Source organism: Pipra filicauda, unplaced genomic scaffold, assembly GCF_003945595.2.
Source record: "Pipra filicauda isolate LSUMZ 115617 unplaced genomic scaffold, ASM394559v2 scaffold410_size627686_pilon, whole genome shotgun sequence".
Classification (NCBI taxonomy): Eukaryota; Metazoa; Chordata; class Aves; order Passeriformes; family Pipridae; genus Pipra; species Pipra filicauda.
Window position 1 is genome coordinate 517,117 of NW_024104544.1, and position 15,972 is coordinate 533,088.

A 15,972-nucleotide genomic window follows, 5' to 3' on the forward strand; every position below is an offset into this window, starting at 1 on the left:
ACACAGACTGCCACCTGTGCTAACGTGACGCTTGTGCCTGGGCCGCAAGAACTGAGGGCCAAGGCAAGGAAGTCATGGGGAGAACATGAGAAAGTTCTTGTCAGAACTTTCAAGTACACAGGGACAAGTGTTCAGGTGACAACCTGCAATGTGGACAACCTGGTGACTGTTATCTCTATTTGGGGCATATCTACTAAATACACAGGCAATACAACTGCACAGTGCATGACCCAGAACATCCAAGCACCAGCTTCAAAACCAGCATCAAACAAGGGAAAAGCCTTAACAGCAGGATAGAGAGACTTCATTTCATCCTTAACAAATTACCTTTGAGCCTCACAGTATTACCATGCTAAAATCAGATTTATCTCAAGCCTGATTTCATTGTCATTATTTGTATCACACACAGTAACCACCAAAATTTAATTATCATGTTTATTCAAACACAAGTTACATGTGACCCTTCAAGAAATACATTGCAACTAAGCCTCCATATATCAGATTTTTTTCATTTAGCTTGTCTACAAGACATACTTTGTCAAAACAGCAGAATCAGACTAATTAAATGGTTATGGCAGAGAATTGCATGTGATGCAAAAACAGCTTAAGAGCAAAGACCATACAGAGAACACATTACTGGATTACAGCCCAGCACAGATCATTCAGAAAGTGATAGGAGGAAGTTTTTTCCAACAGAACACAAGTATACAGCATCATTAGTATACATTTTGCATTAATAATCATAATTATTAAAAAATAGAAAAACATTAACTTCAAATATTACTTGGCTAACCACTATACCTATAAGGTAAAACCATAAATGGACTAACTGCTCAGGAGGTGGAAAACATTGTCTCTAGAATTAACTAGAGCTCAATTCAGTAAGCTACTTATGCATGTGCTTAAGCCCTACCAACATAGTGGGGCTTACACATGTTGAAGTATTACAATTAACATGGAGATATGTCAGCATGCACCAACAGTTTAAGTACATGCTAAATACTTGCACTGAATCAGGATCATATTCCTTAAAGTGCAAGTTCCATATACACTATAAGAGTCATGATCTTTCTCTCTCAATCTATTGTTCCATCGAAAGAAAAACCCCTACTGGGCATGAGAAAAACTGACAGTCCCTTGAAGAAGCATGGCTTTTCATGTGTTGTTAACAACAGTGCCAGGACAATCTTAACTGTACTTTCCATCTTCACTCTTTCAAAACAACAGAATTTACCCGATTTGCACCAGTCTAGTATTAAAACTCTATATGCAATTTGCAAGTTCAGGATCAAGGAACTTGTTTCTTCAGGTCATTCCCTAAGTGATCAATAGATTCTTAGAAATATACAGCTGTACAATAGCGTCAGTGACTATATACAATCCTGCACAAGATATTGGAAGAAAGCTAAAAAGTTACATAAATAAATGTTCAACTTCAAAAATATTCAATTTCTCTTGCACTTAAGTGTTATTTAAAACACAAAACACTACAAAGGCTGTATTGTTGAACTGTATCAGCTGTCTCTAAAAAAAAAAAAAATCGTGTAGAATTTCCCTTGTCTACAAGTTATCTGTATGGCTGTTTAAATAAAATCAGTCTTGCTGTAGCTGTGAAATCCAGGTATCCAGGCAAATGTTCCACATACTTGGGAATTAAACATTCCCGTTTGGTCAGAGGAATTTGATTGTTGGGGTTTGAGGTTTTAACTCTTATATAACCCACTATATAATAGTGAACAAAATGCTTTTGTTTCATAGAAACAACTAACATTTGCCCACACCAGGCAAATGGTCTATTTACAGATACATTAGGACTGCCTGACTGACAGTGAGTGTGAGTTGCTGAACTCCAAGAAACATGGAGCCTAAAACGGCGACACTCTCTGCTGAATCGCCTTCCCTTTTAGGATACGTCTTATCTGGAGAAGAGAAAGACACAAAAGCATTAGTATTCATCACCCTAAAGCGAGTCATAATGTGAAAATAAAACCCCACCCTAGACTCAGTTTTGCACTCCTCATTTATCTAAGCCTAGGTTCTGAGTTCAGTTACACAAGAATTGATCCAATTTTACACCACTTGAACCAATGAAAGGCAATAGTCAGCAAGTCAGTTGTGCTTAAGTTACAAGTCTCTTATGCCAAGAGTCACCTCTTTCATCATGTATTTATATAGCTCTCAGGAAAAAGGGATTTTCTTCATCTGCTACTTGGGTCTAAGAACTGCCTTTACTAATTACGACAAGAGCAACAAAAGCACAAACATGGGTCATGCTGAGACAAACTGGAGAAGGAGTATTACCTCCAGTATGTTGGTAAGGTTACAAAGACAAAACCTATCTTGACAGGAAAAAGCTTTTGAGATGGAAAAAATAAAAGCTACAAGTGAAACCTAAAATTCCAAGTCTTCGTATATTCTGCCTGATCTTGACATTGAAACTAAAGATCTCTGAATAAAGTGGCACTTGCTAAATCTTTTCCTTAGAAGCTGCAACTCAAAACCCAAAAGAAATTTTTGGAGAGGAATAAAGCTCTTGTGTAGATAGGGACAGATAGAAGGAGAGGGTTGTTATGACTTTACCTGTTCTCCTACAAGGCCATCAGGAACCAGGTGAACTGGCTGTTCATTCTCCAAGTTTCTGGCACTTGGATCAGCTCCCTTACGCATCAGCAGGCGCACAGCATCCAACTGGCTCACCCGATACTGCAGGCTAGCAGCCACATGGAGTGCTGTGTTGCCATTGTAAGCCTGAAAACGACAAAGTAACTCCATGAAGAAAAGGTGAGGGCACGAGGCTCAGGACACTCGCGGTGCCACACACAAGCACATCCCAGATTTTATCTGCATTACAGGAAAACTACCATACCTTGGCATTAACAAAGGAGAGGCAGTTGGGCAGCTCCAAAAAGAGACGAATGAGCTCCAGGTTTGCTTCTTCTGCCGCCAAATGTAAAGCAGAGCGACCACTTTTGCGATCCTATCAAAAAAGAAACTGTTAGTCTTCCCTGCAGGTGCTTCACCTATCCAGGGTGAACATGTAGACAAACAAAAACAGAAAGCAAAGTAATTGCAGAGTGTTGAACAAACATATTTGCACTACAATTCATCAAAAGTCAATCTGAATATATATTTTAATATCAACACCTGATGAACAGTGGACCTGAGCTCATCTGGAGGTAAGCTTACATAATGTAACATTTTGATATTTTGGCTAACAGTCTGGCCCAGCACAGACCCGAATGCACAAGTAAGCCGTTTTTAATTAAATGTTGTAGTTCAAGAACAAATTATCATCAGTACCCCATTACTATGGATACCTGAGTGCTCCAGAGATATTCTTACTTTTACAACACTACTAACTGCAGCCAGTGTAGAGTCATTTTTAATCCAGAAATTAGACTGTCACCTCCCTCTTTCCCTAGGGTTCATTTGCATTGATAATACCTTGCTCCTTGCTCTGAATAAATGCAACATTCTCATCCCATTTGGGCAAATTAAACTGTAGGGAAGCTTTCAAATTAGTCTACTTCCTTTGTAATAAAGCTGAAATGTGGTGTGAGAGAAAGCAACATGTTCTGCTTCCACATTCTTGCTGGATCTGGCACTTCAGACTAAACCATTTTACTTACTTTCGCTTCAACAGAGGCTCCCATTTGTATCAGAGTCTTGATAGTTTCTACCAGGCTCTTGTTTCTCAGCAGAAGCTCCTGGACCTCAGGGGAGTGAGGTGGCTGACTGTTCTGCAGTTCATGCAGCACAGCATTATGGGCCAGAACCGCACAGTGCAACGCTGTCATACCTTAACATAAAAAAAATTAAAATCATCATTAATGAACAAGTACAATACAGAAGTATTGTCTGGCTGCTTTTATCCAAAGGCTGGATAAAATTGCTTCTCATCCCATTAAGCCCAGGGATGGTTCCATATTTGCAAGTGACAGTGACTGTTCCTAAGCAGCTTGAGATTTGGGTTGTCCAACACTGGAGGAGTTAAGTAGCAACCTACTGTGAGATCTCAGCCAGCAGATAATGAAAGAATCAATTTCTAATATTTTTTTTTACAAAATATACATTAGAAAGAGCTGTTTATGGAAAAGAGGGCCAAACAAAGCAGCTCTCAAGTGCCAGAGATTCTGGCTTCTGTATCCACTGATGTAACGCTGGCACTCAAATGTTTTAAACAATAGCCAATTACTACCTACACTCTCTGTGCCAAAGGTGGCAATCATATGCAAGAGGAAAGAGGTCCTGTCAGACACAGACTAACCATGTTTTTATCTGACAGATGTCAGTTGTAACTGTAAAACTCAATCTGACAAAGAAATACTCCATTTTCTTGCTTCTCAATCCAGGAAAACATTCATATCAGCACCTATAAAACATTGTAATATCCAGTAACTCTATAAATTATCTTAACTACTCACCATCATAGTTTGTTGCCTCAAGATCCACATACTGATTGCTTCCCATGGCTCCCTTTTGGATCGCCTACAAAAGCGGGAACAGGTACACATTTAGGTCTTATCCCAACCACATACCGCTTCAAGTTTGCATACAGTCTTACTGCAACAAAGTTGCAATAAAAAGGGCACTCCTGTAAGTGTTCAAGAGCAGGCTGGATGGGGCTCTGAGCAATCTGATCTATTGAAAGGTGTCTCTGAACACAACAGGGTAGCTGGAACTAGATAATCGTAAAAGGCCCTTCCAACTCAAACCATTCTACGATTAAGAGGAGACTTATTTATTGGTTTGGTAGACTTGAGGATTCCAGCAAATGACTTCAAAATGTTGGTGAGAACCTTAACGTGAAATTCAGTCTCACTTCAAGCTGTTAACGTAGAGCCCTGAGACACACTCGCAGGGCTACCCAGAGAGAAAAGATAAAGGGAGGAGTGATGTTTCCAGAGTTTCCCCAAGACAACTAACACAAAGTGTAAGTGTTAATGGCCGGGGCAAAGCTGTGCCTGCTGGTTCTTACCTGGAGGACCTGGGCATGCCCCTTCTCAGCACAAACATGCAGCGGCGTTCTACCCCAGCAGTCTGTGGTGTTGACTTGAGCCCCCAAGCTAACCAAGTCCTGCACAATGAGATGCTGGTTGGCAGCCACAGCAACCTGGAAAGCACTCTGCAAACATCAAGAAGAAAATTTAAGCTATTAGTCATCTGATCTCTAACAGGAAAGAGCAACTAAAACAAATAAAAAGCCTAGCTGCCTGGTATTATTTAAGCAGTGATTATGAATGCTAGGAAGCCAGGACAAATGAAGCAGAACACATAGTTTTACCAGCTCAAGGTGATCCCAAGAAGTATTATTAGCTCAAGGTTAATATTAGTATGCAGGCTAAATCTTGGGGTTAATATTAAATAAGCATTTCACCACATCTTTCTCAAGGTCCAGACATGCAGGAAGCACTCAGGTGCACAAAGCAGGTGCAAAGGTTTTTGAGAACCTCACCTGGCCATTGTGCTCTTTAATATCCAGCATGTGCATGGCAGCCATCTTCCTTGCAAGAACATAGGAGAGTGCTCGACGGCCCTGGGCAACAGCAATGTGAAGGAAGCTGCAGGAAAGAGAGGAAACATTTACACCACCATACAAACCAGGGTTCAAGACATCAGAGATCCAAACACATGGTAAGGGGTGTTATGCTGCCAGCTTCAGACCTTCTCTGCATAACTAAGACAGGAACATGGATACTTTCTTACCAGGGCAATTCAAAGCGTCTAAATTTGAATGTTTTTCTCTCCACTTACCACAGTCTATTGATAAGTACTCAAAATTAGACAATACAAACACCTCATCTACTCAGTGCACTGCAACTCTTTGCATCACACCACATGCTTTGCTTGATTACCTTGAACTACTGCACTCATGACACAAACACTGCTACTGAACGACTTCCACTATACCACTCTGCCTCTCAACTCCCTCCCCAGCCCACCAAAATGCAAAACCATTCCCCAACCTCCCACATAAGAAACACCAAGATAAACAGCACTCACGTGTCTCCATCCGAGTCTTTTGCAAGGAACTGGTCTTGAGATATGTTAGCCAGTTTGTTTTCCTCCTGCTCCACTTGCCATTGAAAAAATGACTTGCCCAGCTGTGTCGTGCTTCTGGCAATGCTTTGATCAGGTAGAGAGACATTCAGAGCAGCCAAAGAGACACTGCGCTCCAGACCACCACAGATGTTGCTGGAAAGCAAGCTGAAGTTCGGGGCATGAGGGGCAACATCAGCCTGTGGGTGGGCACTGGTCAGAGGCTGGAGGGGAGTGGAGATGCCCTCCGAGCCTTCAGAGTCATTCAAGAGGGAGGAGAAGCTCTGGGACGGGCAGTACTGCAGTTCATGGCTCTCAAAGGTGTTCTGCTGGTAGGCAGGAGACTGGTCATTGGCAGCAAATGGCCTGTACTCCAGGGAGGCATCTGAAGGATAACTCTGTGACAAATCTTGGTTCTGGGATGGGGGGAACTGGTAATGTTGCGGTGGATCAAGTATATGCTGGTTGGTATGATCTTGGAATGGTTGGTATTTCTGGGACGGTGAAAAAGCCTGTGTTCCTGGGCTGTCCTGGTACTGCTCACCGGCCGAGCCGTGACCGGAGACAGAGTGCATCCAGCTCACCTGCACCGTGTTCAGGGAAATGGGGCTCGACTCATTCTTGATGTTTATGATGTTCTGCAGCAGATCAGAACTACTGTCATGCTTTGGGTCGTTTTTATGTGTCTCTTCCATGTTATCCATAGAAGTTGGTGTCTGGGGTGGTGTCTGACAAGAGGGAAAAAAAAAAAAATAAAAACAAGCCCCAGAAAGTTGGAGGTACAGTTATATCTGGTAGTTTCTGATTGTATAAAGCAAAAATTAATACAAACTTACCAGGAGATGTGGGTGAATATTAGCCTGGCGTTTGAAAGAAGGTCCATCAGAAAGGAGCTCAGGAGCCTTTCTTTTGCCACTGTGACCTAGTATGCTCTTCAGCTCTGTTGAAAAGTAAACAAATTTAGAATCCATTTGGAGGTTACTCTTACAACTGATTTAATACTGCAAGGTATGTATAAAAAAAAAAAAAACAGTCTACCTGTATATGGCTCGTAGTTCACCAATCCTCCTTGTGCCTTTCAAGAAAAATCCAGATTATTCTGTTATTATAATGTTATTACAGGGAAAAAAAAAACAAAACAAAACAAAACAAACAACAACAATAAAAACACCAAGAAAGCAGCAATGACTTCCTTCATAAACACAGAATACACCTTATAGTAATTCTAGTACATGGTTGTCTAACCCTAACTTAATTGCTTTTAATTAAGGTTAGAAAATGGAAATACTTTCATGAAATTTAAATTAAAACCACCATTTTTCTTTAGGCTTTTTAAGCTATTTGTTACAATACCACAAAACTCAAAAAAATCTAGAGAAAGATACTGTTCCTTCCCAAGGATTTCTTTTAAACTTGAATAAGCCAGCCGATTTTACAGTTCTCCAATGCCATGAACTTTTCTATGCAAAAATCTTCCAGTGACACACTTATCTAGAAACCTTACAAATACACACTCAGAAAAACTATTCTAATAAAATCAAAAATACCCTTTATCTTCTCAGAATTTCCTGTATTTTTTTCTGTCTTTTCAGACTGGAAGTGGAAGGGCCTACCTTTATACTGTGTGCTCTGCACAGAGAAGCGTAAGAGCATGACAAACAAATCTCTCCTGAGAAGAATCCCCAACCCTTCCAATGAATGATCTCATTGCAGTTAACAGGGAGTTTCTGTGGTTTCGTAACACAAATGTATCTTTACCCAAACTCCCTTTAGAAAATAAAGCTTCGTAAGAACATTTTTAAGCGCTTCCTTCTCCCACGGTAAACCTTTCCACCGATTTCTGCCCAGCAGTATTCTTCCATTATGCGTTGAAAAGGAAAAACACTGATTCCAGCCACATCAGATAAAGCAGCAGCTCATTTCCAGCGTTATCGCAAGGCACAGTAACCATTAAAAGCAAATATGTCAGTGTACAAAAATGCCGGTTACCTTGCTTTCCTCGGTGGCGGGGCCCGAGGACATCTGCTTGCTGCTCCTGAAATGGAGCAGGAGCTCCTTCACGGAGTTCTTCACGCGGACGCCTTGGAAAGGTCCTCTGTGCTGCTTTCCCCCCCCCATGTGTTGGTCAACTGCGGAGACACGAAAACAAAACCCGATTTTTAATCACTGATTCCGTTTTCACAGAACAAAAATAAAAATAAAGAAAAACAAAATACAAAGCCGGGAACTCTTGCGGAAAACCACCTAAATCCCTGGTTAGCAGACAGGAGCCAGGGCGCTGCCCCCCGCGTCCCGTCCACCATCCCACGGGCGTGCGGCTCCTCCGCTGCCCCCTCGCCCGGGCACCCCCGCGGCCGCTCCCGCTCCCAAGAATCGGAACGCTGGGCGTGCAGCACCTGCGAGCCGCGCCCGCCCGACGCGGCACTCCCGCTTTTCACCGCTTCGGCGGCTTTTCAACCCGAAAGGGCCGGCGACCGGCTTCGCCCCCCGCAGGGACAAAGCGCGGACCGCGGCCCCGCGCCCTCCCCGCCGCCCCCCAGGCCGGAGGACAGGCCGTACCTTGCAGCGCGGGGCGGGGGCCGCCCCGGGGGTCCCTCCGGCCGCCGCCGCGGCTGCTCACCGAGAGGTCCGAGTCGGATCCCGGCGAGCCCGGCGCGGAGGAGTGCGCCGGCGAGCAGCTGCCCTCGCTGGAGTGGGGCGAGGCCCCGTAGAAATAGGCGAGGTTGATGGGGCTGCTGAGGGCGCCGCCGTCGCCGCCATCGGGCGCCGCGTCTCGGCTGCTCTCCACGATCATGGCGGTGCCGCGGGGCGGCGGGCGGCGGCGAGGGGCGGCTGAGGGCGGCGGAGCGGGAGAAGACACGGCCAGGGCTGGACGGGCGGCGCGGCGGGCACTGGGGGCGGCCGGGCGGCCGCGGCACTTATAGCGGGTCCGCCCCCACGGGGCGGGGCCGGGCCCGGGCGGGGCCGCGCTTCCCGTAAGGGCCGCGGGAGGAGCCGCGCCCGCGGCGGGGCGGGAACCGGGAGCAGGATAGGGCAGGGCCGGGCAGGGCAACGCGAGGGGTTCGTGGTGTGGACGACCAGAGCCCCCAGCCTGGGCACTGGGCAGCGTCGCCAGGGTGGGGGTGGCGGGATGGGATGGGAACGATGGGAGTGGTAGTTATGGATGCCACCTCGCACCCTGTCCTCTCAGTTTACCCCTGTAGGCTTCATAGGATCACAGAACGTGCTGATTTGGAAGGGACCCATCGGGATCATCAAGTCCAGTTCCTGGCCCTGCACAGGACACCCCAAGAATCACACCATGTGCCTGAGCTTTGGCAGTCCTCACTCACAACGAATGCAACCCCTAATTCCCACCCTCTTACGGGACTGCAGAGATAGAAAGGACAAGCATCCACCTCAGCCCCCTGTTGCTGATGCCCAGCTCGCGTCCCCGTGTGCAGGTACCTCTCACCCCAGGTGCGATGCCGTGGGAGTCTTTGTCCCACTCCTGCCAGGCCGCGGCTCCGGGGACGTGGTCTTGGGAGTTACAGGGATTTTTTGGTCGTGTGCTTCAAGTGAGCAGCATCCAGCGAGAAAGGGAAATGTGAGCGGTTACTCACAACAGAGGTGACTCATCTCTTTTCCTCTGTGACTGGAGTGTGTAGTAGGCAGGGGGCAGACACAGGAGTTATTTTGGTTTTAAGTTGCACCATACCACGGTGGCAAAGCCTCTTGGTCGAGGCCAGCGGGGAGAAGTGGGTAAGCAACACAATGCCGAAACAAAAAGTGGGCGAAACCATGTACCTGCGATTACTGTGAACAACAGCACTGAGTTATTACCGATGTTCATGGGGAGACTTCTCAGGTTTCTACTTTTCAGACAAATATATCTGCTTTCCTCATTTCCACTGAGGTCACTGTCTTCTAAAATACAAAAGTGCGATTTTGTCTGTGAGGTTGATTAGGATGTTTTTAGTACTGTGGGTGCTCCAAAAATTATGTAGTAAAACAACATGGTCTTTCTGAAGTGTATTATGCAAATTGGAGGTCTATAATTTATATTATTATTAATGTTTCATTGTATCGAAAAACATGGGACAGGTGCAACATGAAATTATATTAATCAGCCCATGAGGAGGCAGGAGCTAATTACTTTATACTATTCAAATATTTCTTCCACTGTCAATTGAAGCAAGGTTTTTGCTGGGAATTAGCTAGGCAGTTTTCTACTCCAAAAACTGCTGTTTTACACCACAGATTGAATCTATGCAGTCACAACAAAATTTGCAAATGGAACCCATAAACTGAAATCAGATGCCAAGTAATGCGAGAAATTGCCCAAGAACTCACTTGCTCCCTGAGCAGCAGCTCTCTCCCAAGCACGGGTCCCTCATTAATGAACCACTTTATGCAGGTGAGGATTTCTGAAATCAAGCCATATGGTTTCAACACACTAGGACATGGTTCTCTGTTCTTCAAGCCTTAGTCCTCACTTACAATACCTTAGCCTTAGGTAGATGCTTTTAAGTATTTCCTCATTGAAAAGCACTTGGTGCTGAGAGATCCTTGAGCCCCCGAATGCTCTTTGCACAGTTGGTGACTAATGGGAGGACTCACAACTCAGCTTTCTGAAAGCAGATCCGACTGATGGACCTTTCCATTCTCATCCCTGCCAAGTAACCCAGAAAGCAAGTTATTTTAATATCACCAAGAGGGTCTACAACTACTGCAGCAAATGGATTTCATCTTTTAACAAGCAAATGGTAACACGAATGTGAGAAGTTGATAATTCAGAAAATTAGATTTGTCATTATAGTTGCCTGCAATTGCCTTCAAAATGCCGAGATTAAATGAGATTTCAAACCAAAAGTGGATTTCTCTCCTTGTAGTTGTACTGTGCCATGGAAGGTCCCTAAACCACATGCAGGTAGGGACAGGCAGCGCCTTTATCCTTGCTATTCAGTAACAATTTTGGAATGGATTTAATTGAAGATTAGTTGCTACATATGAATGAAAACTATTCTATAAAGCAATTTAATGAGTTCTTGTTTGGGTTTTTTTAACTTAAAGAGGATGTGAATTTTTTTCTCTTCTATTCCAAAGTTTCTATTCTCCTGAACGCTGAATTGCTGACTTGCTCTCCCTTTACCAAGGAAAATCCACTTCAGGCAACACTCTGATACATCAACTCATACTTGTTTCATCAGTGACATCTTATTTATCAGGTCTCCTGGCATAAACCTACTCCCAGTCAAAGCAGATTAAGACAAGTCTAATTCCACTGAGCTCTGTAACAAAAGGCTCTTTCAAAAATACACACACACCCATAGGTTGCACAAGATGAGCTGGCTCCCAGCGGCCTTGTGCACTCAAAGTGCTTCCATGAGAGTTACTGGTAAATTATTGCTACATCCACAAATTGTAATTATTAATGCTGCAGACCTTGAACATTTGGGTTTTGGCCCAAACACTACTTAATTTCTCTGGTGACCAAAACCCTGTGAGGCATCTTCAGCCAAAGTAAGTTCCTCCGGGGCAGGGTGGTGACCAAGAAAAAGCACTTCTTCTCCTAATGAGGAACCTGACACAGCCTGTACGAACAGCTACAAACTGGAGGGGAAGGGGGACCAGCTGGGAAGGCATTGCAGGACACATGTGGCATCCAGGCAATTTCAGCCTGCTTTGCCTGAGCTATAATGCGGTACAACCCATCAGTCTCAGAGCTGGAGAAGGCTGCAAGGTGAGCACAGAGGTGGTCCTCTCAGTTCCCTGAGCACTGTCTTTCCATGTTTTATTGCACCACCTCCATTTACTGGGATGTATCAATAATGCCAACTAGTGGCCATTATCAGCAGCATTTGTCCTGAAACTCCTCTTCTACACACCTGCAAAAAGCAAGATAGGCTTATCTTGGTATCACAAACAACAACAAAAAAGAAACGGAGTGCATTGTTTCTGAAAACTCTGTTTCTTCCCTCCCTTCAGAACACAGTCTGGACAACTATTGTGGCATTAAAGCAATCAGTCTCGGTTTAGGTTAATCCAATATACTTGATTACTGAAACAGCTTTTGAGAGGGTGATTTGTGCACACCTATGAGCTGCCTCAAAGGGATCTGAAAGTTCAGTTAAGAACAAAACCAAAATCCTGTTGTCTTGAAGTTTGCATTTGCTGGGTAGGGGTCTCATTGCAAAAATTGAAGAAGCTGAATACCAGCAACTTAAGGCTTTCATCACTGACTAAACATCTAGGTTAACCAGGGTCATGTGTCTCTCTTTTGCTATCCTAATCAGAACCAGCACAGAGAAAAGATGCAGTGTGCCTGCACTGCTCAATCCCTGGGGCACATACTGATGTGAACATTATAAGGGATATAGGCTTTAAATAAATAAATAAATCAATCAATCAATCAAGCCCAGAAAGTGGAACTTTGTCTTCCCCATAGAGCAGCACATAGTCATTCTGCCAGGCACACAATCCTTCCTAACCTCCCTCTGTGAGTGAGGAACATGGCAGCTCTCAGAGCAGCCCATGGTTCAGCGGGTATGGGAGCAGAATAAATCTCTCTCCTCAGTCTGTCTCTCAAGCAGCAGTGCAGGATAAGGGTCAGTCTCTGGGTAAAGTGGCAGAGCACAAGCTATTAGTAACAAGAATTCAATTTTGCAACATATTTCTGGAGCAGTATAACCTTTGTGGTATTTCTCAAACTGGAAATAAAAATGGTAGTTTACAGTCCAGTTGCTTAACGCAAGTTTGGTGTATGGACGTCAAATGTTCCTTACTCTCCAATAGGTATAATTAGGCTCCTGCTGCAGGCTGAGTCGAGGTGAGTGAACACCTCCACCACACCTCTGTACCCCGGCAGCGTTTCCACACAGTATGCAACCCCCCAAACTATCCTGCATAACACCTGGATTGCTTTTAGAATAGCATCAAGAAAACCAGAGATAAAAGCTCAGTAACTATTCCATTCCTAGCGAGCGTTCAGGATCTGTACCTCTGTTTGCTTTACCAGTTTCAGAGAGTGCATGTCAGCAGGTTGGAAATGGTTCATGACGCAGGTTTGCTCTAAAAGCTGGTACAGAGCAGTCAGTGTTTCTTCCCTCTTTGCTATACTTGTATTGCTACATTTTTTTCCTAGACTTTGGTCTACAAGACTGACATTCTGGAATTAAGCTGAACATCAAAAGGGGGCATGTATAAGCCTTCATATTAAAGGAAAATTCAGACTTTTTATTTAACATATTTCTTTTGGGCCTTGCTCCTTTGATCCAAAGAATACCCTCAATTCTGCTCTTTTTTTCCTCCCAAGCTGCCTGATATAAAAAAAAACCAAAACAGAAAAAAAGAAATTTAAAAAAAAAGTGGGATGTTCCTAAGTAGATCTTTTTCCACTGCGTATATAAGGCAGCTTAAATCAGCACAGACTAAAAGAAACCCTAAACCCAGTAAGTGTTGCAAAGCTGGTGAAGTGGATCTCAGTTCTGTGAAAGTAAACAGTTTCCTTGTACATACACCTCATGTTTGTGGACATTCCTCTCAAGATACTCACTACCCTGGTTCATCATGTTTTCTCAGAAGCTTACATATCTCATTAGTTCATTAGTGCCTTGCAGTAGGAACGCACGGCTAAGAAATACATCCACCACTGATGTCACACCGTGTAAACAAGGAGCAGAAGGCTATTTCCCCATAGCAAAGGGAAACGTCATATGTCACCTGTAAAGAATACTGTGTGCACATAGATGAGGTAAATAGTGCTCAATCTTGCCTCAAAATATTTGGCTTCTTCCGATATTCCGGTTTAGAAAGGGAGTTAGTGCAGTTTCTCAGTGCTGTTAGGGAGACCCAGTGTAAGTTTGGAGGAGTAAGCACCAGTTTTCCTCGTGGCTCATGCTGAAGACATTTTCCCTCCTAACTCAGGTGACCAGCCTGGGCCAAAACCTGCCCTTCTGAGTCCACAATAATTTTATGTTCTGCTGTAAGATGCAGGAGCCTGTGTTGCAAACACAGCAGGTGAGTTAGGCCCTGGTGTACTTCCATTTCAGGCTTCCTACCTTCCACAAACAAACAAGAACTGTTTCAAGCCCCTGTGAAATGAAACCACTTTCTAGCAGAGACTGCAGAGCTGTCCCAGTGCACATCACCAGTCAACACTTCAGTACAGGAATGGGAGGAAAAACTCTCAGTTGAGATTTGAACCCAGAAAAACATGATTTTTTGAACTGCGATCTACCCAGGAACTTGCATTCCTAGACTCTCAATTTATGTAACGAGTAACCTATCTCAGGTTAAGGTCGCCATACATCCAGGCTTCCCAAACATGTTTTTCCACTCAAAAAAGTCGTCCAGGCAGATTTTGAAAATTTGCACTCCTCTTGGACGTGGCAAACCAGTCACATCTATCAGACAGCAAATCTAGCAGCTGACCAGTCCAGAAACCCCAGGCACAGTGTCAGCATGCATGCTGCTGATCCATGCAGTGGTTGCATGGCAGGATCAACACCTGCAGGAAGCCTCAGCACTGATTTGCACAATCCTACGCAGCCTGTGAGCATATCATCAGCTCGAGGTGCAGATCCATGAGCAGGAAAGCCCAGGCAGAAACAAGACAACCACAGCAAAAAGCACTTGTAGCATGTTAACACTGTAGAGATCATTGAAGGAAATGCCCTCATCTAATATCTTGATCTTATTTCACTGTGTTTTCCAGTCTATTGAGTTTAAATGCTTTCAGTTCAGACGTCCATTCACGAGAGAAATCCCAGCTTTCAAAATGCACGTCTGTCTGACCATTGGGAAAGTCCTGAAACTCAGCTGCAGAGCTGTCCTCCATTAGTCAGACAAAAATTCAATAAACAGGAAATTTTCTCATTTAAAAAAGCACCTAAATCAAGGCAGACAAATAGAATTTTATTATGGTAGGGAAAATGTTAGTTTGCTTTCAGCAGTTACAAAAATTTTCCTGTTGCTTAGGATGAATTGCATGTACTAGGGCAGGTTTTATCTTCATTTAAAAGTGTGCTGGGACAACTGGGACAACATCACTGCACCTATGGATCAGAATTTGCTGTCACATAACTCTCAACCACAGTTGTCCTATGTCTGCCTAAAGGGTATTAATATCATGTAAAGGATACAAAGTACTGTGTTCTTTCTACAGATTGAACAGCCAGCTGCTACACATTTAGAAAGAAATCCATGACAGTAATGACAAATTTACAGTAATATGTAAATCATGCACAAGTTAGCATAAAACATCAAGAAAGCTGAAAATAAAGTCTTTGACTTGGTGGGGCACGGTGCAAAGCTCTGTTCCCAGGCATTGCCTCCCTCCTCCAGTTCTCAGCTGGGAAAAGACACCTACCAAAGCCAGACATATCCTGTCTGACAGGACGCTGCTCTCCACAGAAGCCAGCCCATGGATGTTTAAGTTTCCTTTTCATTTCCTGCCAATTTCTTGAGAAGAAAGCAAGAGTAAAGGCAGCTCTTGTTTCTACCTTGCACATTTTGTCTCAGAAGCTTGTGACTGGGAACACGTAAAATCACACAGCGGTTTCTCAGCAGCACTGTCAGGATTGAGTTTTGCTGCTCTCAAAAGTCCAGGTGAGAAGCAAAGTGAGGTCAGACCACCTGGGCTGCAGCAGGAGCAAAATCAAAGGGAGGGATGGGGCTGTGCCTGCCATCCTGCTGCTCTGGGCAGCCCAGGGATGGGAAGAGAAGCAAAGCTTCCCAGTGCCCAGGAGAGCTGCTGGAAACACATTTCCAGCAACTGTTAATGATTATGATGACAACAACGATGATACCCCAACCAGCCCCTCCAGGGCAGCAGAGTGCAAGGCAGCTGGACTGCCCCAAGCAGCCCAGGGCTTGGCCAGTGCTCATGCCCCAGTGGCAGAGGACATTTCCTCCCCACACACACCCTACTTGTACCCACTGCCATTAAACAAA

The 15,972-nt window shown here is 44.4% G+C and overlaps 1 protein-coding gene across 1 annotated transcript; it reads right to left on the reverse strand.

The window, feature by feature from the left end:
• Positions 1-421: 421 nt before the first annotated feature.
• Positions 422-8,903, reverse strand: NFKBIZ (NFKB inhibitor zeta). The gene is made up of 12 exons (XM_039385463.1): positions 8,599-8,903; positions 8,029-8,168; positions 7,078-7,114; positions 6,876-6,979; positions 6,004-6,767; positions 5,456-5,561; positions 4,979-5,125; positions 4,425-4,488; positions 3,630-3,799; positions 2,867-2,977; positions 2,581-2,748; positions 422-1,919 (listed from the first exon to the last, which is right to left on the reverse strand). The coding sequence occupies exons 1-12, from the start codon at positions 8,831-8,833 to the stop codon at positions 1,866-1,868; spliced, it is 2,100 nt and encodes a 699-aa protein (XP_039241397.1). The 5' UTR covers positions 8,834-8,903; the 3' UTR covers positions 422-1,865.
• Positions 8,904-15,972: the final 7,069 nt, after the last annotated feature.

What these genes read in the sequence shown, in the direction of transcription:
- NFKBIZ (XM_039385463.1), bottom strand. Translation starts at nt 8,833, where the DNA reads ATGATCGTGGAGAGCAGCCGAGACGCGGCGCCCGATGGCGGCGACGGC. An exon ending in ATATTCACCCACATCTCCTG is followed by an intron (nt 6,768 to 6,875) that starts GTAAGTTTGTAT and finishes CCCTCTTGTCAG; the next exon opens with ACACCACCCCAGACACCAAC. An exon ending in GGCATGCCCAGGTCCTCCAG is followed by an intron (nt 4,489 to 4,978) that starts GTAAGAACCAGC and finishes CCGCTTTTGTAG; the next exon opens with GCGATCCAAAAGGGAGCCAT.